The sequence below is a fragment of the Procambarus clarkii genome, chromosome 62 (genome assembly GCF_040958095.1).
Source record: "Procambarus clarkii isolate CNS0578487 chromosome 62, FALCON_Pclarkii_2.0, whole genome shotgun sequence".
Taxonomy (NCBI): Eukaryota; Metazoa; Arthropoda; class Malacostraca; order Decapoda; family Cambaridae; genus Procambarus; species Procambarus clarkii.
The window spans coordinates 24,796,404-24,824,341 of record NC_091211.1 but is presented as its reverse complement, the minus strand read 5'-3'; the positions used below and the strand labels follow the sequence as shown (position 1 = coordinate 24,824,341).

The 27,938-nt window shown below is 40.4% G+C and overlaps 3 protein-coding genes across 6 annotated transcripts; all 3 read right to left on the bottom strand.

Annotated features, from left to right (window-relative positions):
• Positions 1-1,882: 1,882 nt before the first annotated feature.
• Positions 1,883-8,473, bottom strand: LOC123766535 (lysosomal proton-coupled steroid conjugate and bile acid symporter SLC46A3). Its single transcript, XM_045755764.2, has 5 exons — positions 6,881-8,473; positions 6,632-6,733; positions 4,648-4,785; positions 4,233-4,473; positions 1,883-3,352 (listed from the first exon to the last, which is right to left on the bottom strand). The coding sequence occupies exons 1-5, from the start codon at positions 7,788-7,790 to the stop codon at positions 3,301-3,303; spliced, it is 1,443 nt and encodes a 480-aa protein (XP_045611720.2). The 5' UTR covers positions 7,791-8,473; the 3' UTR covers positions 1,883-3,300.
• Positions 8,474-10,296: 1,823 nt separating this feature from the next.
• LOC123766533 (probable peptidoglycan muropeptide transporter SLC46) lies at positions 10,297-15,136 on the bottom strand. Of its 3 annotated transcripts, none has more exons than XM_045755761.2 (6): positions 15,002-15,111; positions 13,790-14,876; positions 13,462-13,563; positions 13,066-13,203; positions 10,940-11,180; positions 10,297-10,757 (listed from the first exon to the last, which is right to left on the bottom strand). In XM_045755761.2, the coding sequence occupies exons 2-6, from the start codon at positions 14,733-14,735 to the stop codon at positions 10,694-10,696; spliced, it is 1,491 nt and encodes a 496-aa protein (XP_045611717.2). In that variant the 5' UTR covers positions 14,736-14,876; positions 15,002-15,111; the 3' UTR covers positions 10,297-10,693. The 3 variants fall into 3 exon arrangements, with proteins under 3 accessions (XP_045611717.2, XP_045611718.2, XP_069164451.1); XM_045755762.2 differs by having other exon boundaries at positions 15,032-15,077; XM_069308350.1 differs by having other exon boundaries at positions 13,790-15,136.
• Positions 15,137-19,573: 4,437 nt separating this feature from the next.
• Positions 19,574-24,447, bottom strand: LOC123766534 (probable peptidoglycan muropeptide transporter SLC46). 2 transcript variants are annotated; one of them, XM_069308349.1, is made up of 6 exons: positions 24,381-24,447; positions 23,136-24,225; positions 22,792-22,893; positions 22,394-22,531; positions 20,217-20,457; positions 19,574-20,034 (listed from the first exon to the last, which is right to left on the bottom strand). In XM_069308349.1, the coding sequence occupies exons 2-6, from the start codon at positions 24,079-24,081 to the stop codon at positions 19,971-19,973; spliced, it is 1,491 nt and encodes a 496-aa protein (XP_069164450.1). In that variant the 5' UTR covers positions 24,082-24,225; positions 24,381-24,447; the 3' UTR covers positions 19,574-19,970. The 2 variants fall into 2 exon arrangements, with proteins under 2 accessions (XP_069164450.1, XP_045611719.1); XM_045755763.2 differs by having other exon boundaries at positions 23,136-24,441.
• Between the last annotated feature and the right edge of the window lie 3,491 nt (positions 24,448-27,938).

Here is a 27,938-nt window from a genome sequence, read left to right as displayed (position 1 = left end):
GCACTGGCAACTGTGGCAAGCAACGCCCTACAGCGCGAGTGACGCATCACCACAATTAAGGGGGCCCTGATACAGGCTCCCATCCGCCTGTCTTGTACCCATTATTTCATTACCAATTGGTATTTTAAAAGCTCATAAATGAGCTTATATGAAATTGGGTATATTATATAAATGGTTACATGATGCAGAATACAGAATACTCTCCCTTTGAGGCTAACAACCTGTAAGAAGCATACTGAATATAGGTGACTTGCTTGACCAAGCAGCTCTGCTATTTCCTGTTCACATTGATGGTTCATGTTATGTAAAAATATTTAACTAAAAGTATAGTTCAAACAAATTTAAATTAAGCATTATGTAACTCAAAGTTGATGTTTTTTTTATATTAACAAGCTTAGGTATACACAGCAATGTGCTGCTATCCTGTTCAATTTCAGTTTCAATGACAATTTCAGAGTGTAGATAAAAAACTCTTTCATATAATATCCCCATCTCAAAGGATGGTTAGTCATATGTGGAATCCTGAGAGAATTACCTAGATTTACCTGGATTTACCCGAAAGCAAATGACATACTAGTGGCCTCGACGAGGACAGGAAGCCGCCGACTTTTCAAAGGTCCTCCCATTATTCCTGATGCTTTTTCTAACTGTATTTTAAAATTCAACAGATTTTTGGCATTTACAGCTTCGGCGGGTAGGCGGGTCCAGGAGTTTATATCCCAGTGGGTGCAAAAGCATCTCCTGAGTTCAGTCCTACATTTTGGCTAGTTGAGATTTAAACCGTTGTTCCTTGTCTGTGTTACATGTGACATTTTGAAGTGTCTAGATCAGCATTCTCCAAATTGTTCAATATTTTAAAAGTTTCGACGAGATTCTCTCTGTCATTTCTGGTTTGCATTGCTGTTGGCCCTGTGGCCCTCAACCGTTCCTGTATGCGAGCTGAGTTAGTTCTGGAATAATTTTTGTTGCCCGGTGTTGTACTTCAAAACGGCTATGTCCTTCTGAAGATGAAATCTTCATGCTTCGATTCAATAATCGAAGTTACTTCGAAGACGTTATACATCGAAGAAGTTATAGTTACTGTAATGTACCTACTAATCTTCGTAATTTTTTGTACAATGTACCTGTTAACATTTATCAATTTTGCTTGAAATTACCTACTTAAATTTATTTGTTAGAATAAGGACCTGCCTGAAACGCCATGCGGGTTAGTGGCTTTACAAGAAAGTAAAAACATCAATGCTATGTACTCCTATAAACCCAATGTACCTTCTTGTATGTAAATAAATAAATAAAATGGGGGCGCACCGGAAATTTATACAGTTGAATAACTACCTTCTTTATTTTAAAGTTTAAGGTACGCTTGATTATTCCTAAGGTTTGGTTAGTTTTTGTTAACTGATGCTCCTACCTTTTGTCCCTCTTTCAGGGAATAGTGTATTTTGACTCAAAGGTCCTTTTCTTCCTCAAATTGCTGCAAGGTAATGTTACTGATTTGGCAGTAGTGACGTGAGTTGTTATTCCTCTCATGCAAGGTATTACATTTTCGATATTAGGAAACATTTGTCAGTCTTCTGACTTTTTGCCAGTCTTCAAAACGCTGTTTAAGTCGAATTTTCTTTGATTGCATATCGTTAAAACCAGTTAACCAACTGGCGTATTTAGGTAGTGGACACTGATTATATTGATTTAGTCCAAACTTTGATAGGAATAATCACGGAAGAGACAATGTAGAGTTTAAGGAACTTGTATTTGTAACATCAGCAGTAGAATCAAAAGGCTTCTCACATACCTGAATTTACCTGAGGGCCACTAATACTATTGGCCTCGACGAGGACAGGAAGCCGGCGGCTTGTCGTAGAATGTTAATAGGAATTGCATATATAATCAGAAGCTTTATTAGTATCTGTTTATACAAACTGGTAGTTCTCCAGTAACATTTAAGTCGAGACAAAAAAAAAATTGAAAAAAATATTGCTTAAAATTAGGAATGAGAGACATTGCACATGTCGTACTTAATAGCCATAGTTGCCTAACAGGTCCAGGGTTGCTGATATCACCAGAAAGTTAAGTGTGATCATATTAAAACTTTTTAATAAGAATGAATACAGAAATATCAATCCATTCTCAGGCTAAAGTGATTAGATCGAGACATCAACCCCTCTCTTAGACCACCTGGATACTTATCTGGATATTTGTGATGGTCTGAAAGCATATTATAGTTCCAATAATAGTCTACTTGTAAACAAGCAAGTGAACCTTTGTCCTAAACAGAGAATATTCTCATGTTATAATTATATTATAATAAAAATTCAATGTTTAAAATATTGAAAGCCTAGGTAAGCTCGTTTTCTTTCATAAGCTCTAAGGTCTAAGTTTTCTTTAATCTGATAATTCTATGGGATATTCAAACAATTTTAAATTTCATATTTCACATGTTTGAGAATAATACTGTTTTAACATAACCTAACCTTAACCTAGCCTAACCATGGATAGGCAGTAGATAATAGCACTAAGTACGTAGTGGTTTTGAAATGATTATCACGAAGGTATATAACCCTCGAAGACAGGTTGAAAAATATACAAATAGATAATACAAATACGTTTGTGGTGTTCTCGTAAAGTATAATACTATTGATAACAGATTGACTCATTTCTGGGATGAAAGCACAGTTGCTGCTTATGGGAATGAGGTGGCTTGCAAGGGTCAGTGAAAGGGGGGGCTTAGCTTGTGGGACTGTTAGGTGATCAGCTCACTGTCGGAGCTGCATGGACGCACCTTTAGTCTTATAAAGCTGTGGAACGCTATTGGGTATGATTTGCTGTTGTCCGCGCTTGTGAATTGTACGTGATGATCTTTTAGTAACAATATTTTTCACTATGGCTAGAGGATACAGTTGTAGAAGGCTGATTGCAGGCTTTACAAGACCTCCCACAGGTCATATAAAGTCTTTCACCCTGTGTAAGACTTTATATGAGCTGTTCACCTAGCAGTAAAAAGGTATCCAGGAATTAATCAGTCTAGTTCGAACTTCGGGAGGGTGGGACCTCGATGTAAGCCTAATACATTATATACACACTGGCTGCCTGTCCTCCGACACAATTAATTATTATTATAATAGTTGTATTCTTGCAAGAGATAAAACATATATTTAAATTATTATATACACTTGTAAGAGAATAACGATATTTTGGTGTTTAAGGGCGATTAGCTCCAGAGGGCATAACAGGCGTTGATTAAGTATTTGCGGCAGCAATCTAACGTGTCCAAAAGATAGCCAAGGCCAAGGGTGTTGACAATCAGGCGATAGCCGTGTAGCCACTCAGCGGAACTTCTCTAGTCAACATCCAACTGAAACAAAAATGATTTGATAAACAATAATAGGAGTGCATTCAATATTTATATTAAAGGAGAATTACACAGGGATTTATAGGAGTTCATATAGTACGTAAGTGCCCATTAGATCCAAAACAAATTATTGTTTTCTTGAAATAGACTGATGAACAATAATATGAACGTTAGACAATATTTTATTCCATTATTCATACATTATGGTTTGGTGCATACAAGTGTCCGTCTTTTTTGCAACAGCATATGAAAGTGTTATAACAATTTATATGATCTACTAAACTTTATTCAGGCTTCATACATGTTCCAATTTAACTCTGAAAACCCTTGACATATTTTGACAAAACTTTAAGTTTTAAAATCTTTTGATTTTATGATCTGCTATTTGTTTTATTTTTACATATTAGATTTAGTTGGATTTGAGAATGATTAACTGAACTCTTCACCGTCAAATAAATTATTTACTATGCTCATTTGTATTTAAAATTCAATGAAAGTATTTGTGCAAGCTTTCTTTACAGTGTGTACATTGTAGAGCGTCATTTGTCCCATTTATATATTGGCAAATTATAATCTCAGACTATAAAAACTTAAATTCCTTGCATATTTCATCAAATTGCTTATAACATTTTTTTAACCACTACAAATAATTGATCAGGTGGCCTGTAAAGTATATCTGTGATTATTTTTACGACTATCTTTGATGGTGAATACTGAGTCGATATTTTTATGTGATGTACACTTTTTGCGTGGGTTTTGCCATGAATTCCATGAAAGATGACTGCATCACCGTTTATATTCTTCCTGTTAATATTGGATTGACTAGATAATCCATATACATAGAGTACAGTCTTCACAACAAGTCCATAGTTTTAAGCCTTACACGTAGATGCAACAGCAAGCAATATCGAAGCCGCTTGTTAGTAAGAAGATGGCCCCCGGAAAGATGTCGAGCGTGTTATTATAGATGAGAGTATAGACTGGTGTTGACACCAGAGGAATGAGGGTCTCTCCCAGCGCCAACACCGCGAATGTTGACCCGAGCTCATCCTTCGCCACCAGCTTGGACAGTGCACCCCGGGACGACAGGATAGACATGAAGGAGCACAGTGATACTGCCGACGCTGTGGAGGGGATAGTTAAAAGTAGAATTGAAAGACATTAACTGGAGTGGTATTATTCCTGATTATCGCACTAGTTTTACCAACAAAAGTGTTTTGATTGTGATGTTATTCATATATGAACGTGCGTGATATCACAACCAGGATATAGTTAAGAAATAAGTAGTCATAACAAACCCAGGTAGACAATCCAGGCGTAGGGGGCTGTGCCCAACATCACATTGTGAAAGAGTGACGATATTCCTCCGATGAAGCCTAGCATAGCATCTTTGACTTTGAAGCGGTAACTCAACACAGGCAGCAGTATGAAGTTCCCTGTCAAAGATATACATACTTGTTAGTTTTGGTAGATTTAGCAATATGGCATAAAAAACTACAAGATAATTCAACTAATTACATATGGTCCACGTCATTTCGTGATTTCGGTGAATATTTTGTTATAGATATCTACATTTCTGAAGTTTTAGGCAAGGTATGGATTAAATTTTTTTCTCCAAGCTACTATCATTTGGGTTTCCAGCTTCTCTCTCTGTCGACTTATATCTAGCTTGCTCTCTGACAGATCCATGGGTGATCTGAGCCATGAGACTTGACACAATTAGACTTGTTTCAACACTTTTTTTTTGTGTTCCACAAAGTCCTATTCTATCGGCTACTCTTTTTAGTATTTACTAGATGGGGTACCTGGCTGTGCCCTGTCTTCTCTCCCCTGGGGTGGTCAGACATCCTGCTCTAGGCAGGTAGGCAGAACTAGCAGGACGTTAACGTGTTTACCATTTCAATTCATTTCTTTAGTACTAGAATGTGGTAATTTGCGTATTTTGATAATTATATTGACGTAAAAGTGCATATTATTTGAAATATATATTTACCTGCTGCCTCCTTTTTGGAGATTTGGAAATAGCCGCCCTACTCTCCCCGTCCCCCTCCCTTCCCTCCCTCCGGAAGGGAGGGAAGGGAGGGGGACGTACTTAGCACGAGATTATCTGAATCTCGTACTTAGCGTTCCAGTTCTCTTACGTCTCATTCTAATTTCCCATATCTTTAGGGCAGTTACTCTACACGGTACTGTCAGTATATCGTTAGTTGGTTCTTACCACTTTCGGTGTTTTGATATTTTGTAATATACAGCTAATTTTCATTATTGTTAGTTTTAGCTCCATGTCTCATTTTCCCGTCAGATCCGTTGTTTCCTAATTAATTCCAGCATGGTTGGGCTCCTTCATGCTTAAGAACCTTGCTCTCAGTCTTTGGGTTCTCTCTGCCTCCCCTTAAAATACATTTATTCAGAATCAGTTTATGTTGTCATGATCTTGATTTGCTCTTTTGTGGTTCACTGGAATGGAAGAGGAGTAGGGGCATCAACCCGGCATCCTAATAGAACGTCGCATTTTGACGTATACTGTACCTAAGTTCAAACATTGTTGTACTAGAAAATGCTTGCGGCTCACGAAATTGACATACTGTCCCGTTTTCTGTTTTGGGTCCTCTGGTAGGTTAGGATAAGGGGCACATTAGTACGACAGTTTCTTGACGTTGGGAAACCTTATGAGGAGGGGCTGAATATTACACGCACCGCTGCCTTCTCTCCACCAATTGTTATGACTTCCGTGGCAGCCTGAGAAGATTTTTGTTTTTAAATTCCCACCCTTGTTGACTAGCAGAGCCACAGAGCTCTCTCTCTACGTTTATCAAATCAAATCAAATCAAATGTTTATTTAGGTAAGGTACATACATACAAGAGATTTTACAAAGAGTGATGGATTAATAGTTAGGGCTAGTACATACAATGCCTAAAGCCACTATTACGCAAAGGGTTTCGGGCATGAAAAACTTAAATGACTAAAGCTTAATACTAATTGAGCATAAAGAGTAAAATGAAAAATATTTATCTTATTATAAAATATTTATATTAATATATAATATAATAAAAATATTTAAAAATTTATCACTACATAGTGAATATTTTGTCAGCGACATTGTACCATATCTTTAGATTTATTAGTCGATTATATATTTGGTCACCTGCACAACTATTTAATTACATAAAAGACAGCTTGTTAATGTATTAGGTTTCGTGGCGTGATGATAGCTTGCAGACAATGGCTATTGTAGTCATATAATAAACATATTTGGTTAAAAAAGTGAAGAAAATACTTACCAATAAAAAGAACGGGTATAGTTAAGATGGAGTACATATTGTACGTATAATAGTTCCAGTCGAACCTCTTCCTCATGTACAGGAAGAACATCTGAAGGCTGCCTGAGGGTAGAAATATAAATGTAGCTTTAAAAATTTATTCCAATGTTCAACAAAAAAAATGTCTTATATAACAAACCACTTTTAAACTGTATTTACCTGGCTATGAAAACATTACAAACAAATCTAATGTTGTAGTTGTATACATACCAGCGGTAAACACTCTAGAGCAGATGGCGGCAATGTGGCCAATGATGAAGCCTCGACCACCAGCTTCCCGACGCTTGAACACGACCATCAGCGTCCTCTTGACGGTCGTAATAGACAACAAGCGCTGCTTCAACTCTTTTCTCGAATCCATGGTCTCAGGGCTACATCCACTTGGATGCTCTTTCAGTCTTAATATAATATACAGTATAGAGGCGGCGTAAAATATAGCTTGGGTACTAAAAATCGCAATGTACCCTCCTTTGCTGTAGATGAATGTCCCACTAACCTTTCCAAGGGACATGGCTACTAAGCTCATCGCTCCAGTGATGGCCAAACGGGTTGTGCGAGACTTGTCAACAGATGCGTCACTCACGTAAGAGTAAGCTCCCGCCAAACTGCCAATCATACCTCCCGAGATACCATAGGGAAAGAATGAGACTATTAGCATTGGCAACGGCCAGGACCACCAGTAGGAGTTGGCAACTAAGAAAAGAGCCTTGATGAGCGAGCCACAGAAGGGGAGGAGTATTGGCAGACGCCGGCCACGGGTGTCACTATATATTCCAAGAAAGAGTACCACAAATATTGCTGGCATATATTCCACCCAATGCTTATAAACCTCAAACGTCGATACCATCCGTTGAACGGCATCTTGTTGAGATTCATAGCTTCCAGAATCTAAGTTGCCACACACGTCTTTGCCATATTTATAATAATTGAGGCATACTTTATCAACACAGAGGTTGGTATAGAAAATGCTTTCTATACTCGATCCCAAGCCATGAAGGAACATGGCTGGCTCTACAGTAATGGACGCCAGGAAGGTGGCAAGTTTAGCACGGAGACTCTTGGTAGGAGGCCGCTGCTCCAGAAGGTTGCCGTACTCGCAACCACCATGTTCAGACATCATAACTGTTCTGGCTCACTTGATACGATAACGTTCAAACTTTTATCTTCGCTCAGTTCAGTTTATTCAACAGATCTTTTGTAATTTATGACAACATTTTGACACTTGTTGTTTTAAGTATAAATTTAGTTAACCAACAATGCACATTTGATCTGGTGTCTTAAATATGTTAACGCAACTTGTCTTAACGCAACTTAAACTATCTCTATGTCACATGTCCAGCTTTTCAATCAAGCAATCAGTAGTGTAAGGCAGGACAACGCCAGATCCTCTGTACAGGACCTCAGTCCGTGATGATCTCTGTTGTGTGTAGGAAGAATGGTTGGGTTATCTCAAGCGATCACCTAGTGATAGAGGAGATACTATCTCTGCATCCATAAGCACCACAAGATATGTAACCAGCGTGAAGTCTTCACTTACTTATTTTCACAAATATTGTGTTAACCGTTCAATAGGCTACTCAGAGCTGGGGAAAGCAGGGTTCAGTGCCTCAGTGCTGGTCGACTAAAAATAACGGAGCCTCTGGAAGCACAACACTTTTCAGGTATTCCGTTCACTTTTAAAATTCATTGTTGAGTTGTCACATTGTCACCATGTTGTTGATACGGTTGGTTGGAGTCGATGACCTTGTTAATGACAAATACGTTAATAACAATAAAACCAGAATATCTGGAATGCTTCGAGTCTATCAGGTTAGTCATTACAATCTGGGAACGTTGACGCCCCTTGTATCATGACAAGTAATATATGTTGTATATGTGTTTTTTGTGCATGTAATAATACTTTAATAATTCATTATGTCAGGGGACAGGCAGTAAGTGTATATATACATGTTAGGCTTATATCGAGGTCCTGGACGCAATCCCACAACAAGCCATCTCCAAGGTACCTATTTACTGCTAGGTGAACGGGAACATTAGGTGATAGGGAACGCGCCCAACCATTTATATTTTATATTGTTGTTAGTATTTATTAATTGAAAAAATTACGATGTTATATCCAGAGCTCTAGATGCAGAGAAATACCAAGATGAGAGTACATGGGATATACAATACATCTCCGCGAGGTATACGCTGCTTCTTGATGTATGTACTGTATGCACCCTGTATACATATTCGCTGTACTAGTGTGTGTTTATATAAAACCATATGGCTTATGAGCAAACAATGGGTTTTGTTATCACGCTTTGGGGGTTGCAAGTAAACTATGGGTTTTGTGATCAAGACATAGGGTTTATGAGCAAACTACGAGTTTCGTGACCAAGCTATATCGTGTTTATGATCAAACTATGGGTTCTGTGATGAAGCTATGTGGTTTATGAGTAAGATATAGGTCTTTTCTGAAAGCTGTGGGTTCTGGTACAGCTCTTTAGACAGCTTTTTAGAGGAAGAATTTTTGGTGTTTACCACAAGCACGCAGCTTCCATGATGGTATCAATCCGCCCACGTGAAGCTGCCCACTTCGTGGTTGTGGTCCCCACACATAATGCCAGACGACAGATGTCCCAGAGAACGACATCAGATTATTTATTTATCGGTTAACCTTGCCCTTCTGATAAGAAATGTGTCACTGGTGATGAGGGACCGTGAGGATAAAGGCCGTTTACGACTACTAGTGTTCAAAATGACAATTTTATTTCAGAATAAACAGTAAGAAATGTTATGGTTGTGGTATATTGTAAGCGAGTAACTAACTGCCAAAAGAATGTGCCATGTTCGGAAGGCCATATATAGCACCGTGTGTGTTACAGAACAGATCTCTCTCTCTCTCTCTCTCTCTCTCTCTCTCTCTCTCTCTCTCTCTCTCTCTCTCTCTCTCTCTCTCTCTCTCTCTCTGTATATATATATATATATATATATATATATATATATATATATATATATATATATATATATAATAAATTTATCTAAGGTCACTAATACTAGTGGCCACTATGAGGACAGGAAGCCGGCGGTTTCTCAAAGGTCCCCCCCATGTGCCCTGATGATCATTCTCAGCTGTATTTTAAAACCCAGCATAGTTTTGGCGTTACGGCTTCAGCGGGTAGGCGGTTCTTTTCAAGTTCAAGTTATTTTCAAATTCCTGTTGGTATAATTTCCAGTTGGCCACTTTAGATAGCATTCAGGGAGCTAATACAAGGCAGAGAACACACACAAAAAAACGACGTCAAAAGTATGATATCCATTGAGGATGTCATGACCTGAACATGACTCAGAGGAGAACCTTGGTATTCAAGATCATCCTGAGACGCTGTGGGCAACTGGCACTTGTAACTTGTCCACCTCTGGATTTATTCTACAAGATTTATATATGGTAATAGTTAAAACATGCATATTAGTAGTAGACATCCATCAGTCTCAGGAGACTATGGAGTTGCGCTCTGGTTGTCGGTCTGCAGTGGCCTTACCAGGGCGCAAAGCCAGGGTAGGTTGATTCGGAGGAGAAGCCCCGAAGTATTAAGGGTTCAGTGAAATGCAATACTTTTCATACAATACAATCAAAAGCAACAAAATAGTAATACTGTTTATTGACAACAAAAACCTTGCTTGTTTCAGTTTTGAAATAATAGTTATAATGAAACGACGTCAGCTCAAGACATATTTCTTCATGAGATAAATTTACACGTTTACAAAACGTGTTATAGATTGTATTCCTCTCCACTCAGGGCAAGTATGATGCCTTCATAATATCAGTTTCATCTCTTCTCTGAACGTCAACAACTAATTCAAACGAGGAAAGTAGTACGAAGTGCGATGGTCAGAGGTCACGCGCACTTTAGTGTCAACTTACGACATAACTATCTCTTATTCGTCCATGGCGGCTTAATCGGTATTCACTTAACAGTTTACGAGCTCTGATGAACTACGAGGGCGTCCTCACCGAACTACCATAATTTTCCCACCAAGTCAGTCATCAATACTGCTAGACACCACCTCCCGGCGAGTACTGGAGCTTGAGGTCATCATCCACCTGTGGGTCACACACAAGAGGTGTAGTTGTCAATAACAACGTATAAGTATGTTATGAAACATGCATAATGTGTGAAGGTTATGAAATATAGGATAAAGCCTCAACAGATATAATTATAGTGGTGGTGGGAGTGCTACACAGAGAAGCACTGACACTCCTGCACCAGCCGGTCAAAGTCTTACACATATAAGGCGGCGATGATGACGCTGACGCCGGCGGCCAGGACGAGCACAGTTCCCGGGAAGGTGTCGAGAGTGGCATTATAGATGGGCGTCATCATGGCTGAAGACACGATGGGGATTACCGCCTCGCCAGCACCCGAGAGAGCGAAGACGGCTCCAAGCTCGTCCTTGTTGACCAGCTTGGAAATGGCTGCCCTGGAGCACACCACCACCATGCCGGAACACACGCCCACCACCGACGCTGTTACCATGAAACAGTAGAAATAGCCTAAGCTACTCTATCTCTTTAAGATGTATTTTATTATTTCAACTTGATCTATGAAACACATTGACCTGGATGAATTATGGTAGTGTCCTATTATATTAATTAAATATAATAGTGCTCTAGACACATTCTAAAATGTGTCTAGAGCACTGATTCTTATCTTCATTTGAATCTTACAATTGTTTGTATCTTGTCTTAGAATTGTAAATGTAAATGTTATTCTAAAAATGAGTTTGGACTGCACATATTCAATGTTGATAAAATTTGTTTGATCTTTAAGACTATATTTAAATATTTCAAATAAAGAATTTCTAGTGGCTGCTGCATTTAGAATAAAATTAATGAAATTCAGTCCTATAACACTTTTCCAGTACACATAACGTCTCCCGGTTTGGTATTACTGGCCTATCCGCTTCTCTTCTTCTGTCTAACAAAGTTAAGATTTTTAACATAACGCTGTGATTTTTTTGTTAACTGTTATCACTGCTAATGATTACTCCGTGGACAGAAATCTGAAGCAAAAGCAAAATTTAATCAAAATCAGTTTACAATTTTTTTGGGAACAGTTCGTCAGAAAAAAATATAATTTTAATTCCCATTGTCGGGAAAAAAACCTGAGTGTAAATTTACTTGAAGGTCACTATATCTCTAATGGCCTCGACGGGGACAGTAATCACGCGAATTCCCAAAAGTTTCCCCATTGCTCCTGAGAATTGTTTCCAAATGGATTTTGAACGGGAATAACGTCTTCGCGTCGACGACTTTGGCGGGTAATCGGTTCCATGGGTTTATAACCGCATGGGTGAAGAAGCATCTGCTAAAGTACATGGAATGTGACTTTTTGGCAACGAATAATAGCATCCCATGTTGGAGGTGGAAAGCCTGACTTTGTAGGTCGACTGACCACTTAGGTTTGCAAGAAAGAAAATACAGAATGTGTCTTTGGATTATCTAATAATATTATTACAAACAAAGAAATTATTTCAGATTTTGAATTAAGAAATGCTCAAAGCCCTGAAAGCTACAGTATTAAAAGCTATGACAACTTTTGTAAAACGAGTATCTGTATGGTCAGCACAGTAATCAGAGCAGACAATATGATGTAGTCATTGCGCGAAATCGCCGTAGCGATAGGTACATCTGGCAGGTTAGTTAGCCACTACCACTATATTCAGTCTGTAAACTTTGTGACAAACCGTTAAGGCATTCACTTGAACACTACATTAAATAATTTTTTGAATTATCGTTTACAAAAATTGTGAGCAGGTTCGTAAGGCAGGATTTTTAATAAAATCAAAATTGTGTTGATTTTACCAACGTGAGCACATTGAAATGATGACCCATTCCTCTCGCTTAGAATTCTATCCGCGAGATTGCAGATGTGTGAGGTTAGGTTGATTGGTAGGTAGTTTTCTGCTGAGCGCTCTCTGCCTTTTTTTAAGATGACGGTGTCATTTGTATATAGTCAGTCTATACTGTAAGTAGCTGTTATTGTTTTAGATTTAGCTACTCAGAACGAAGTGTCCATGTAGCACGGGCTATGGTGAGCCCGCGTGTAAGTAGCTATATAAACTTTACTTTAGACCTTTATTGAGGTCTCCCCAAGGTCGAACACCTGACCTGCCCCTAGGGTTGCATCCTGGTGAGTGTTATCCTTTGTGGACTATTTATATGTTGGCAATGTAAGTATAAATTTTTTGTTTGAATGCAATTCAGAAATGAGTGTTAAACCCAGGCCAATGTTCCCTGTAATGTTTATAAAATATTACCTATTATGGCACATTTCGTGGAACGTGATGTTTTCTGGGTGTAAAAATTGAAAGACGTGTTGGCAAGCAACAAAATACATCCGTCAACTGACCTAGGTAGAGGATCCAGGACTCCGGAGCTGTCGCTCGCAGGACAAAGTTGAAGATCATAGAGACGGCTCCAACGAAGCCGAGAAGGGAGTCCCCCACTTTCCACCGGTAACTCAACACCGGCAGGACCACCAGTGTCCCTGCGAAGATGCTTCTGTATTGACACTGTACCACCTTACGATCAAGGGCCCCCAGTACAGTTTTTAACTGAACAGATAACTGATGTCAACCCCTAACAGCGAAGCTTTAAATGTAATAATTTCTATGCTCGTTAATGTTCGAATTGCGAAAATGTAGCCTATGGTTAAACAAAAAAAAAAATTGGACAAAAATGTTATGGTACTTTCTATTAACTATTTAAATAAATAAAATAAATTAATAAAAATGCTGCGTCTTACCTGTGGCAGCGAGGGGCGTGTCGACGAGGCTCCAGACAGAGTATGTCTGGAAGTTCCAGGAGAACTTCTTCCGAGTGTAGAGGAAGTCGTAATGGGCCGACCCTGAAGCAAGGACAACACGCTATAATACGTTGTCAGCAGAAACCAGTGGCAAAGGATAAGAGACTTTGTTGATAAGCTTTCGTTGAAGTTAATCAGGCCCTTGAAAGTGTTAAGGAAGTTAGCATCTGGTTTTAACTTTTGTGAATTAAATTGTTAGTTACAATTATTAATGCTGTCACTAACTGGCATTAAGAAAATCAACTACACATAGACCGAGTTATCTTACCAGCAGTAAACACAAGAAGCCAGATGACTGCGACGTGACCAAAGATGTTTCGTCTCACACTCCCTTCACGTCCCCGGCAGGCTACCTGCACCGTCTTCCTCAAGCGAGCAGGACTAAGCACCTCCAGCACCTTCGACGCCCCTGGCGGAGTTGCCTCGATGCTGACACCTTCAGGTCGTTTCTTCAGTCGCAGCATCACGTACACAATTGCAACTGCACACAGGATTGACTGTGTGCCAAACACCGCCACGTAGCCACTATGTGTGAACAGCATCAGTGCTAGACCTCTGCCTAGTGTGGCAGCAATTGGCACTATCACCATAACTACAGACAAACGTGTAGTTCTCATCTTGACGTCTGAGTCAGCACTAATATAAGCTGAAACACTCATGTAGATTGCCATAACTGCCCCCGTGAGGCCAACTGGCACGAAGCATAATAAAAGGATCTCCGGCTGCAGGAACCACCAGTAGGAGTTGGCGAAGAGGCCTAGAGCCATGAGGAAGTAACCCATCATAGGCACGAGGATGGGCAGGCGGCGATCACGGAGGTCGCTCCAGGCCCCCAGCACCATAACGACCACTACGGCAGGTACGTGTTGCACTATGGCACAGTACAAGGTGTAGCGGGTCACCTGCCGGTGAACGGCGTTCTGTTCATCTGGGAATTTGCCGCTCGACAGATTTGTACAAATATCTTCACTGAAATTGAAGTGAAGGAGGCATGTCTTGTCAACCCACAAGTTCTTGACGAAGACAACATCTAAACCAAAGCCAAGGACGTAAAGAAAAACAGCGGGTTCAAGGGTGATGGCGGCCAGTAACCTTCTCACACCACCACAGTATGAAGTGGTGGTGGTTGTGGTGTCGGTGGTAGTGTCGGTGGTAGTGTCGGTGTTACTCTCAGTCAAGAGCGGCCTCTCATTGTGTTCCTGGTCAGTCATCATCGTACTCACATGTAACGACACTGCACAAATACTATCTCTTCACCACATTCGCTCTTCAAAGTTATCTACACACTTGTTTACTATGACTTGCAAAATTATACTCGTGCAACTCCATCAAGCACATGAAGACCAGATCAATTTCTGCAAATCAAAAAGGAAAGGATACCAAAAGCTTGAAATCTTTTCATACTAGACACTTGATAAATAACTTTACAGATCACGATATTCCACATATAATATATGTGACAATACTGGAGTCCACATACGGTGAAGAAGGCGGCGTAAGTGCAACGTACTCAGCCCGGGCCAGCCACACATGACACTGTGGCTTGCTGCTGTTACTCAATAGCCGGAGGCAAGTGTGGTGGTGTAGGGTGCAGCCGCAAGGCGGGGTGAGGTGCCTGCTGCAAGACGGGGTGAGGTGCCTGCCCTCGCAATATTAGTGTCTGCTGAGTTAATACTTCATATTTCCCAAATTAAACGTATCTGACAGTTATATTTTACACTTGGCTGTCAGTATTATTTTACACGTAGCTGTCAGTTATATTTTACACGTAGCTGTCAGTTATATCGGGCAGTTTAAGGATCTGTTGTCAGTTATTTCGGGCAGTTTAAGGATCTGTTGTCAGTTATTTCGGGCAGTTTAAGGACCTGCCCGAAATGCTATGCGTGTTTGTGGCTTAGCTAGAGTGTAAAAAGAACACCAATCTTATGTACTCTCACAACCCCGTGCATCTTGTATATAAATAAGTAAAATAAAAATAAAATATTTTACACGTAGCTGTCAGTGTTTTTTAAAACTTAGCCGTCTTTGTTTTAATAGGTTCTTATATGGGTTATAGCCAATATATGAATATTTATATATTCATACTTATCTCGAGAACCCATCAAAAAAGGTATGCAGCCGCATATGTAAGAATTGTAATGGCTTATGATGTTTCTTGGGTTTTCTTTATCAAGATTATGTGATATTTTATATCACATAATTTTTTTATATAATTTGGCAGTGCATAATCTTTAGCACTGCCAAATTATATGAGCAATGCTATATGATATATATATATATATATATATATATATATATATATATATATATATATATATATATATATATATATATATATATATATATATATATATATATATATCAATCTTTGGACAACACCAGTGGGCCTCGAACCCAGAAAGCACAACTACCTTCCAGTAGCTGCCATAACTAGTATGTCTTAACGTACTAGTACGTTAAGGCGTACTAGTACGCCTAGTGTAGTACACACTAGGCGTAGTAGTGGTAGTACACACTGTGGTAGTACGCCTAGTGTGTTCAAAATCGCTAATCTCCGAAAGTTCTTCACCGATCGCTTTGAAATTTTGACACAACGTTCCATTCGCATCCGAGCGTGTTTTTATATACATACTACATAGATGTCTTGTCTGTGACGGGAAAAAACATGCTTGTTTTTTTAAACTGTGTTTTTCAGGTGAGGGGAAATCTTCGAAACCTCTTGACCGATTGCTTTGAAATTTTGATACAACGTTGCCTTCGAATAGGCGCGTGTTTTTATATACCTTCTATATACCTGCCTCACCAGTGACAGGAAAAAAACATGTTTTTTTGAAAAACAGCGCCATCTATTGGACGTAAGAGCAACACACGCTGTAGTCTTCAAAACCTCTTTACCGATTGCTTTGAAATTTTGATACAATATTCCATTTGAATACGCGCATCTTTTTAAATACCTACTATATAGATGCCACACCTGTGACAGGTAAAAACATGTTTTCTTTTTTAAAAACAGAGCCATCTGTTACACATAATAGCAACACATGCTATATTAAATACGTTAAGATTCCATTTCAGTGTTTCCGATTGCATTGATAAATTGAATTTTCATAGATTTCGATTTATTTTCATTTTGATTTAATTATTTTGTGTGACATTGCATTGGAATTGAGCTGTGTTGCTTACCATACTCTTCATTTCAAGAGTATAGTTAATTTATTTATTTTTTCATTTTTTTTCATTTGTTTTTTTTAACTGTTGTTCCCATCACTGAAAAATAAGAAGATCAGATCATTTGATGTTCCTATTTTTCTGATGGAAACATCAGATCATTTGGGAACGCATCGGACAAGGGAGTGAGAAATGGAGGGGAGGACGAGGGGACAGAAGAGGGGAATGGTGGGGAGGACGAGGGGACGGGCGAGTAGGGAGGACGAGGGGACGGGGGAGTAGGGGAGGATGAGGGGACGAGGGAGGGGGGATTCGTGGGGAGGATGAGAGGACGGGGGAGTGAGGAATGGTTGGAAGGACGAGGGGACGGGGGAGGGGGAAATGGTGGGGAGGACAGGGGAGGGTTGCTGTGGCTCAGCAATGCACATGCATTTCTGAGCCACAGCAATGCGTGGCCGGGTACAGCTAGTATATAATATATATAAATGTTTGTTCAAAATCGCTAATCTCCGAAAGTTTTTCACCGATTACCTTGAAATTTTGGCACAACGTTCCACTCGCATGTTTTTATATTCATACTATATAGATGTCACGCTTGTGACGGGTATAAACATGTTTTTTTGAAAGACTGTGTTTTTCACGTGAGGAAAATCTCCGAAGCCTCTTTACCGATTGCTTTGAAATTTTTACACAACGTTGCATTCAAATACACGCGTTTTTATGTACCTACTTTATAGATGCCACACTTGTGACAGGAAAAACTTGCATTTTTTGTAAAACAGCACCATCTGTTGTACGTACGAGCAACCCCACGCTGTAATCTCCTAAAGTTCTTCACCAATTGCTTTGAAATTTTGACACAATGTTCCATTTGAATTCGCACGTGCTTTTCTATGCCTACTATATAGATACCATGCCTGTGACAGGGAAAAACAGTTTTTTTTTTTTTTAACAGCGCCATCTGTTGCACGTTAAAGCAACACACTTTACTGAATGTTACGATTCCCTTTCAGTGTTTCCAATTGCATTGATAAATTAAATTTTCATAAATTTCGATTTATTTTCATTTTGATTTAATTACTTTGTGTGACACTGTGTTGGAATTGAGCTGTGTTGTTTACCATACTGATCATTTCGTGAGTATAGTTTATTTTTTTATTTTTTCGTTATTTTTTATTTCGTTTTTTTAACTTCTTATTTTTCAGTGATATGAACATCGGATTATTTGATGTTCCCATTCTTCTGATGGGAGAATCAGAACATTTGGGAACGCATCGGACGAGAGTGTGGGGAATGGTGGGGAAGACGAGGGGCCAGTAGTGTGAGATGGTGGGGAGGACAAGGGGACGATTGAGTGGAGAATCGTTGGGAGGACAAGGGGAAGAGAGGAATGGGCGGTGGTGGGGAGGAAAAGTGAACAGGGGTTGGGGTAATGATGGGGAGGAAGAGGAGATGGGGGAGAGGGGACAGGGGAGGGTTGCTGTGACTCAGCAATGCGTGGCCGGATACAGCTAATATATATGTGTGTGTGTGTGTGTATATATATATATATATATATATATATATATATATATATATATATATATATATATATATATATATATATAATATATATATGCAGAATAACCACATGTGAAAAATAGAAAATGCTTAACGCGTTTTCGGCTAATTCGCCTTCATCAGAGCAAAGTAGAATCTACTTTGATTCTACTTTGCTCTGATGAAGGCGAATTAGCTGAAAACGCGTTAATCATTTTCTGTTTTTTCACATGTAGTTATTCTGCATACTTGGATCAGTGTTTTTGTGATCATTGTTGCATATATATATATATATATATATATATATATATATATATATATATATATATATATATATATATATATATATATATAAATGTCGTACCTAGTAGCCAGAACTCACTTCTCAGCCTACTATTCAAGGCCCGATTTGCCTAATAAGCCAAGTTTTCCTGAATTAATATATTTACTATAATTTTTTTCTTATGAAATGATAAAGCAACCCTTTTCTATATGTATGAGGTCAATTTTTTTTTATTGGAGTTAAAATTAACGTAGATATATGACCGAACCTAACCAACCCTACCTAACCTAACCTAACCTATATTTATAGGTAAGGTTAGGTTAGGTAGCCAAAAAAAGCTAGGTTAGGTTAGGTTAGGTAGGTTAGGTAGACGAAAAAACATTAATTCATGAAAACTTGGCTTATTAGGCAAATCGGGCCTTGAATAGTAGGCTGAGAAGTGCGTTCTGGCTATTAGGTACGACATATATATATATATATATATATATATATAAATATATATATATATATATATATATATATATATATATATATATATATATATATATATATATATATATATATATATTATTTTACCTGAAAGCCACTAATACTAGTGGCCACGATGAGGACAGGAAGCCAGTGGTTTCTCAAGTCTCCCCATTTGCCCTGATGTTTTCCAGATGTATTTTAAGAATTATAAAATCCAGCAGAGTTTTGACGTTTACGGCTTCAGCGGGTAGGCGGCTCTTTTCAAGTTTAAGTTATTTTCAAGTTCCTGTTGGTATATTTTCCAGTTGGCCACTTTAGATAGCATTCAGGGAGCTAATACAAGGCAGAGAACACAAAAAAAGACGAACGACGTTTAAAGTATGATATCCATTGAGGATGTCATGGCCTGAACATGACTCAGAAGACCCTTGGTATTCAAGATCATCCTGAGACACTGTGGGCAGCTGGCACTTGTAACTTGTCCACCTCTGGATTCTTTCTACAAGATTTATATATGGTAATAATTAAAACATACATATTAAGGGTTCAGTGAAATGCAATACTTTTCATACAATACAATCAAAAGCAACAAAATAGTAATACTGTTTATTGTCAACAAAAACCTTGCTTGTTTCAGTTTAGAAATAATAGTTATAATGAAACGACGTCAGCTCAAGACATATTTCTTCATGAGATAAATTTACACGTTTACAAAACGTGTTATAGATTGTATTCCTCTCCACTCAGGGCAAGTATGATGCCTTCATCATATCAGTTTCATCTCTTCTCTGAACGTCAACAACTAATCCAAACGAGGAAAGTAGTACGAAGTTCGATGGTCAGAGGTCACGCGCACTTTAGTGTCAACTTACGACATAACTATCTCTTATTCTACCATGGCGGCTTAATCGGTATTCACTTAACAGTTTATGAGCTCTGATGACCTACGAGGGCGTCCTCACCACACTACCTTGATTATCACACCAAGTCAGTCATCAATACTGCTGGACACCACCTCCCGGCGAGTACTGGAGCTTGAGGTCATCATCCACCTGTGGGTCACACACAAGAGGTGTAGTTGTCAATAACAACGTATAAGTATGTTATGAAACATGCATAATGTGTGAAGGTTATGAAATATAGGATAAAGCCTCGATAGATATAATTATAGTGGTGGTGTGAGTGCTGCACAGAGCAGCACTAACACTCCTGCACCAGCCGGTCAAAGCCTTACACATATAAGGCGGCGATGATGACGCTGACGCCGGCGGCCAGGACGAGCACAGTTCCCGGGAAGATGTCGAGAGTGGCATTATAGATGGGCGTCATCATGGCTGAAGACACGATGGGGATTACCGCCTCGCCAGCACCCGAGAGAGCGAAGACGGCTCCCAACTCGTCCTTGTTGACCAGCTTGGAAATGGCTGCCCTGGAGCACACCACCACCATGCCGGAACACACGCCCATCACCGACGCTGTTACCATGAAACAGTAGAAACAGCCTAAGCTACTCTCTCCCTTTGAGATGTATTTTATTATTTCAACTTGATCCATGAAACACATTGACCTGGATGAATTATGGTAGTGTCCTGTTATATTAATTACTTTTTGATAGTTAAAATGTGTCTAGAGTACTGATTCTTATACAATACAATACAATACAATTTTATTTAGGTAATCTCATTAGGTAATCTCATTTAGGTAATCAATTATCTTCATTTGAATCTTACAATTGTTTGTATCTTGTCTTAGAAATGTAAATGTAAATGTTATTCTAAAAATGAGTTAGGACTGCACATATTCAATGTTGCTTGAAATTTGTTGGATCTTTAGAACTATATTTAAATATTTCAAATAAAGAATTTCTAGTGGATGCTGCATTTAGAATAAAACTAATGAAATTCAGTCCTATAACACTTTTCCAGTACACATAACGTCTCCCGGTTTGGTATTACTGGCCAATCCGCTTCTCTTCTTCTGTCTAACATAGTTAAGATTTTTAACATAACGCTGTGAATTTTTTGTTAACTGTTATCACTGTTAATGATTACTCCGTGGACAGAACTCTGAAGCAAAAGCAAAATTTAATCAAAATCAGTTTACAATTTTTGGGGAACATTTCGTCAGAAAAAAATATAATTTTAATTCCCATTGTCGGGAAAAAGAAACCTGTGTGTAAATTTACCTGAAGGTCACTATATCTCTAATGGCCTCGACGGGGACAGTAATCACGCGAATTCCCAAAAGTTTCCCCATTGCTCCTGAGAATTGTTTCCAAATGGATTTTGAACGGGAATAACGTCTTCCCGTCGACGGCTTTGACAGGTAATCGGTTCCCTGGGTTTATAACCGCAAGGGTGAAGAAGCATCTGCTAAAGTACATGAAATGTGACTTTTTGGCAACGAATAATAGCATCCCATGTTGGAAGTGGAAAGCCTGACTTTGTAGGTCGACTGACCACTTAGATTTGCAAGAAAGAAAATACAGAATGTGTCTTTGGATTATCTAATACTATTATTACAAATAAATTATTTCAGATTTTGAATTAAGAAATGCTCAAAGCCCTGAAAGCTACAGTATTAAAAGCTATGACAACTTTTGTAAAACGAGTATCTGTATGGTCAGCACAGTAATCAGACCAGACAATATGATGTAGTCATTGCGCGAAATCGCCGTAGCGATAGGTATATCTGGCAGGTTAGTTAGCCACTAACACTATATTCAGTCTGTAAACTTTGTGACAAACCGTTAAGGCATTCACTTGAACACTACATTAAATAAATTTTTGAATTATCGCTTCCAAAAAATGTGAGCAGGTTCGTAAGGAAGGATTTTTAACAAAATCAAAATTGTGTTGATTTTACCAGCGTGAGTACATTGAAATGATGACCCATTCCTCTCGCTTAGAATTCTATCCGTGAGATTGCAGATGTGTGAGGTTAGGTTGATTGGTAGATAGTTTTCTGCTGAGCGCTTTCTGCCTTTTTTTAAGATGACGGTGTCATTTGTATATAGTCAGTCTATACTGTAAGTAGCTGTTGTTGTTTTAGATTTCGCTACTCAGAACGAAGTGTCCATGTAGCACGGACTATGGTGAGCCCGCGTGTAAGTAGCTATATAAACTTTACTTTAGGCCTTTAATGAGGTCTCCCCAAGGTCGAACACCTGACCTGCCCTAGGGTTGCATCCTGGTGAGGGTCATCCTTTGTGGACTATTTATATGTTGGCAATGTAAGTATAAGTTTTTTGTTTGAATGCAATTCAGAAATGAGTGTCAAACCCAGGCCAATGTTCTCTGTAATGTTTATAAAATATTACCTATTATGGTACATTTCGAGAAACGTGACGTTATCTCGATGTAAAAATTGAAAGCCGTGTTGGCAAGCAACGAAATACATCCGTCAACTGACCTAGGTAGAGGATCCAGGACTCCGGAGCTGTCGCTCGCAGGACAAAGTTGAAGATCATAGAGACGGCTCCAACGAAGCCGAGAAGGGAGTCCCCCACTTTCCACCGGTAACTCAACACCGGCAGGACCACCAGTGTCCCTGCGAAGATGCTTCTGTATTGACACTGTACCACCTTACGGTCAAGGGCCCCCAGTACAGTTTTTAACTGAACAGATAACTGATGTCAACCCCTAACAGCGAAGCTTTAAATGTAATAATTTCTATATACTCGTTAATGTTCGAATTGCGAAAATGTAGCCTATCGTTAAACAAAAAAAAAAATTGGACAAAAAAGTTATGGTACTTTCTATTAACTATTTAAATAAATAAAATAAATTAATAAAAATGCTGCATCTTACCTGTAGCAGCGAGGGGCGTGTCGACGAGGCTCCAGACAGAGTATGTCTGGAAGTTCCAGGAGAACTTCTTCCGAGTGTAGAGGAAGTCGTATTGGGCCGACCCTGAAGCAAGGACAACACGCTATAATACGTTGTCAGCAAGTGTCTCGGCAGAAGCCAGTGGCAAAAGATAAGAGACTTTGCTGATAAGCTTTCGCTGAAGTTAATCAGGCCCTTGAAAGTGTTAAGAAAGTTAGCATCTGGTTTTAACTTTTGTAAATTAAATTGTTAGTTACAATTATTAATGCTGTCACTAACTGGTATAAAAAAAATCAACTACACATAGTTAGACCGAGTTATCTTACCAGCAGTAAACAAAAAAAGCCAGATGACTGCGATGTGACCAAAGATGTTAAGTCTCACACTCCCTTCACGTCCCCGGCAGGCTACCTGCACCGTTTTCCTCAAGCGAGCAGGACTAAGCACCTCCAGCACCTCCGACGCCCCTGGCGGAGTTGTCTCGATGCTGACACTTTCAGGTCGTTTCTTAAGTCGCAGCATCACGTACACAATTGCAACTGCACACAGGATTGACTGTGTGCCAAACACCGCCACGTAGCCACTATGTGTGAACAGCATCAGTGCTAGACCTCTGCCTAGTGTGGCAGCAATTGGCACTATCACCATAACTACAGACATACGTGTAGTTCTCATCTTTTCGTCTGAGTCAGCACTAATATAAGCTGAAACACTCATGTAGATTGCCATAACTGCCCCCGTGAGGCCAACTGGCACGAAGCATAATAAAAGGATCTCCGGTTGCAGGAACCACCAGTAGGAGTTGGCGAAGAGACCTAGAGCCATGAGGAAGTAACCCATCATAGGCACGAGGATGGGCAGGCGGCGATCGCGGAGGTCGCTCCAGGCCCCCAGCACCATAACGACCACTACGGCAGGTACGTGTTGCACTATGGCACAGTACAAGGTGTAGCGGGTCACCTGCCGGTGAACGGCGTTCTGTTCATCTGGGAATTTGCCGCTAGGCAGGTTTGTACAAATGTCTTCGCTGAAATTGAAGTGAAGGAGGCATGTCTTGTCAACCCACAAGTTCTTGACGAAGACAACATCTAAATCTAACCCAAGGACGTAAAAAAAAACAGCGGGTTCAAGGGTGATGGCGGCTAGTAACCTTCTCACACCACCACAGTATGAAGTGGTGGTGGTTGTGGTGTCGGCGGTAGTGTCGGTGGTAGTGTCGGTGTTACTCTCAGTCAAGAGCGGCCTCTCATTGTGTTCCTGGTCAGTCATCATCGTACTCACATGTAACAACGCTACACAAAGACCATATCTTCACCACCACATTCGCTCTTCAAAGTTATCTTCACACTTGTTTACCATGATTTACAAAATTATACTCGTGCAACTCCATCAAGCACTTGAAGACCAGATCAATTTCTGCAAATCAAAAAGGAAAGGATACCAAAAGTTTGAAATCTTTTCATACTAGACACTTGATAAATAACTTTACAGATCACGATATTCCACATATAATATATGTGACAATACTGGAGTCCACACACGGTGAAGAAGGCGGCGTAAGTGCAACGTACTCAGCCTGGACCAGCCACACATGACACTGTGGCTTGCTGGTGTTACTCAATAGCCGGATGCAAGTGTGTTGGTGCAGGGTGCAGCAGCAAGGCGGGGTGAGGTGCCTGCTGCAAGACGGGGTGAGGTGCCTGCCCTCGCAATATTAGTGTCTGCTGAGTTAATGCTGCTCATTTCCCAAATTAAACGTATCTGACAATTGTATTTTACACTTGGCTGTTAATATTATTTATCATGTAGCTGTCAATTATATCGAGCAGTTTAAGGATCTGTTGTCAGTTATTTCGGACAGTTTAAGGACCTGCCTGAAACACTATGCGTGTTTGTTGTTTGGAAAGTGTAAAAAGATAAATAAAATAAAAATAAAATATTTTACACGTAGCTCTGTGTTATTTTACATTTAACCGTCAGTATTTTAATAGGTTCTTACATTGATTATGGGCAATATATGAATATTTACATATTCGTAATTACCACGAGAACCCATCAAAAAAGGTATGCATACGCATCTGCAAGAATTGTAATGGCTTAGATGTTGCGTTTTGGGTTTTCTTTGGCAAGATTGTGATATATTTTATTCTACTGCATTGCTTATGTTCACTGCTCATCTTATGTTCATTATTTCTCAGGGCATAGATACAATGTGAAAAAATTATTTTTTTCCTCTATGTATTTAAGAGCTCTTCGGGTTGTTAGTCCAGAATTCTTAGATGAAGAATTTAAGAATATTAATTTTATTGGTCTCAAGCTTTGTTATCCACAAAGTTGTTTTTTGTTAGTTTGCCGTAGCAAAGCACGTCGTACATATGATAATAATATATGCAGTGAAAAAAATTCTCCCAAAGAATGTGTTGTTTACCATATTTCTCTGGGTTTGAAAATATGGTCAAGGCCTTGAAACTTTTTGATATATATGTATTGTTTATCTACGAAAATACTGTTGGTAAACTATTAGTTAGAAACAGCGCTCGTAGTGATAATTGTGTCATTTATGTAATATTGGATTTGCTCGTTGGCCGCCAGGGGGTCAAGACACGCTCGCTTGACCTGCCAGTTGCTACCTAGAGTTGTGAGGGGGCGGGTGCGGTTTGGCGTGTCGGTGCCATGGGGGATCCCCCTTCCCCCTGTTTTGCGTGCCCAGTCCATAGGCCTCGAGTTTTCTGCTCGGGCGGGTTATCCCGAGGTGGGTTTGGTGCTGTGGCTATTCCTTTCTCTCCCCCCCCCCACCCCAGCCATTGCTGGGGCTTCTAATTCTTCTGCTCTCTTGATTCGTGCTGATGTCCCCTTTGTTCCTTTACTTTTTCCTTCGCCTCTCCATTGTTCTGCTGCTCGTATCTTTGTGGGGAAATGGTACACAGTTTGTTCCATTTATCTCCCCCCGAGTGTCCCGCTCTCTCTTCCTGATTTGAAACACCTCCTAGACTCCTTGCCGGAGCCTGTGCTCCTGCTGGGTGACTTCAATTGTCGTCATTCTCTTTGGGGTGACGTTCTGACGAATACCCGGGGTCGCCTCCTTGAGCCGTTTCTCCTCTCTTCTTCCCTGTCTCTTCTGAATTCTGGTGAGCCCACTCATTTGGACTCTCGGACTCGCACCCTTTCTTGTCTTGATCTTTCTCTCTGCTCTTCTTCTCTTTACTTAGATTTCACGTGGCAGGTTCTTGATGACCTCCATGGAAGTGATCATTTCCCCATCCTTGTTTCCTTTTTCTCTTTTCGCCCTTCCCTCTCTTTCCCTAGGTGGCAGTTTGCTAAGGCAGACTGGACCCTATTTACCCTCAGTGCTGCTCTCTCTGACCTCTCCCTTCTGCCTCTCTCTCGCACTCTCCTCCTTTTTCATGACACTGTCTTCAACGCTGCCCTCCGCTCTATTCCTCGCTCTTCCTCTCGGGGTCCACGGAAGTGCGTTCCCTGGTGGAATGCGGACTGTGCTCGGGCTGTCCGCTGTAAGCGTGCAGCCTGGAAGAGGCACCGCCGTAGGCAGACGACCGATTCTTTTCTTTTCTTTCGGAAAGCGAGTGCGGTGGCCCGTAGGGCCATTCGTACGGCTACACGTGAATGTTGGGCATCTTATGTCTCAACGATTACGTCCGAAACCCCTCTGGCCCAGATCTGGAAGCGTATCCGCAAGATAGCGGGTAAGTTCGTTCCCGATGTTTCACCTCCATGATACTCTTGTGGCGGACCCGTTAATTGCAGGTCGCTTCCGAACTGGGTTCCCACTTTTCTTCTGTTAGCTCTGGTCTTCATCTTCCCCAATCTTTCCTTCTTCGTAAACCTGTCCTTGAGTCTCGTCCTTTAGATTTCTGCACTCATCTTCAGCTTCCCTATAATGATCCCTTCTCTCTCTCTGAACTTCGTTCTGCCCTGGCCCTCTGCGGTTCTCCGGCGGCGGGCTCCGATGGTATTCATTATGAGATGCTTCGCCATCTCCCTCCGAGCACGTCTCAGTATTTACCGAGTCTGTATAATCGGATCTGGGTGTCGTCGTCAGTCCCTGAGGACTGGCTCGATGCCGTTGTCCTCCCTGTTCGCAAACCGGGGTCTCTGGGTACGTACTTCCCCTAAGGACTTTCGCCCTATTGCTCTCACAAGTTGTGTCTGCAAACTCTTTGAACGTATGGTTAACGTTCGTCTGATGTGGTTCCTGGAACACCATCACCTCCTCTCCCCTTCTCAATTTGGTTTCCGCAAGTGCCGCAGCACGACAGATGTCCTGGTGAACTTGGAGGTCTATATTCGTACTGCTTTTGCTGCGAAGACCTCCGTTGTTGCCGTTCTTTTTGACCTGGAAAAGGCATACGACACCACTTGGCGTTATCATATTCTATCTCAACTTCATTCTTTTGGCCTTCGTGGTCATCTCCCTCTCTTTCTCCGCAGCTTCCTCTCTCGTCGTTCCTTTCGGGTGCGCCTTGGTACCGCTCTCTCTCCCTCTTTTCAGCAATATGAAGGTGTGCCCCAGGGTAGTGTTCTGAGCACTACTCTTTTTCTGGTTGCCCTCAATGGTCTTCTTTCCTCTCTTCCTTCTGGTGTCTTCTCCGCTCTCTATGTCGATGATCTTACCCTTTGTTGTCAGGGTGATGATTCGCCTCTCCTTCAACGCCGGCTTCAACTTGCAATTGATGCCGTGTCGTCTTGGGCCACAGATCATGGCTTCAAGTTCTCTACTTCTAAGACTTGTGCCATGATTTTTACGCGGAAACGGGTTGTTCTTCGTCCCTCTTTGTCACTTTATGGTCATCCCCTTGAATACAAAGATTCCGCGAAGCTTTTGGGGTTATTCCTTGACACTCGTTTGTCTTGGTCTCCCCATATCTCTTACCTCCGTGTTGAGTGCTCTAAGGCCCTTACCCTCCTTCGGGTTTTGTCCCATACTTCTTGGGGGGCAGATAGGCGTACTCTCCTTGCTTTACATTCCTCTCTCGTCCTGTCTAAGCTCGATTATGGTTGCCCTGCTTACTCGTCTGCTTCTCCTTCTACTCTTCGCCGTCTTGATGCTTTGCACCATACTGGGTTGCGCCTCAGTTCTGGTGCCTTTCGTTCGACTCCCATCCTTAGCT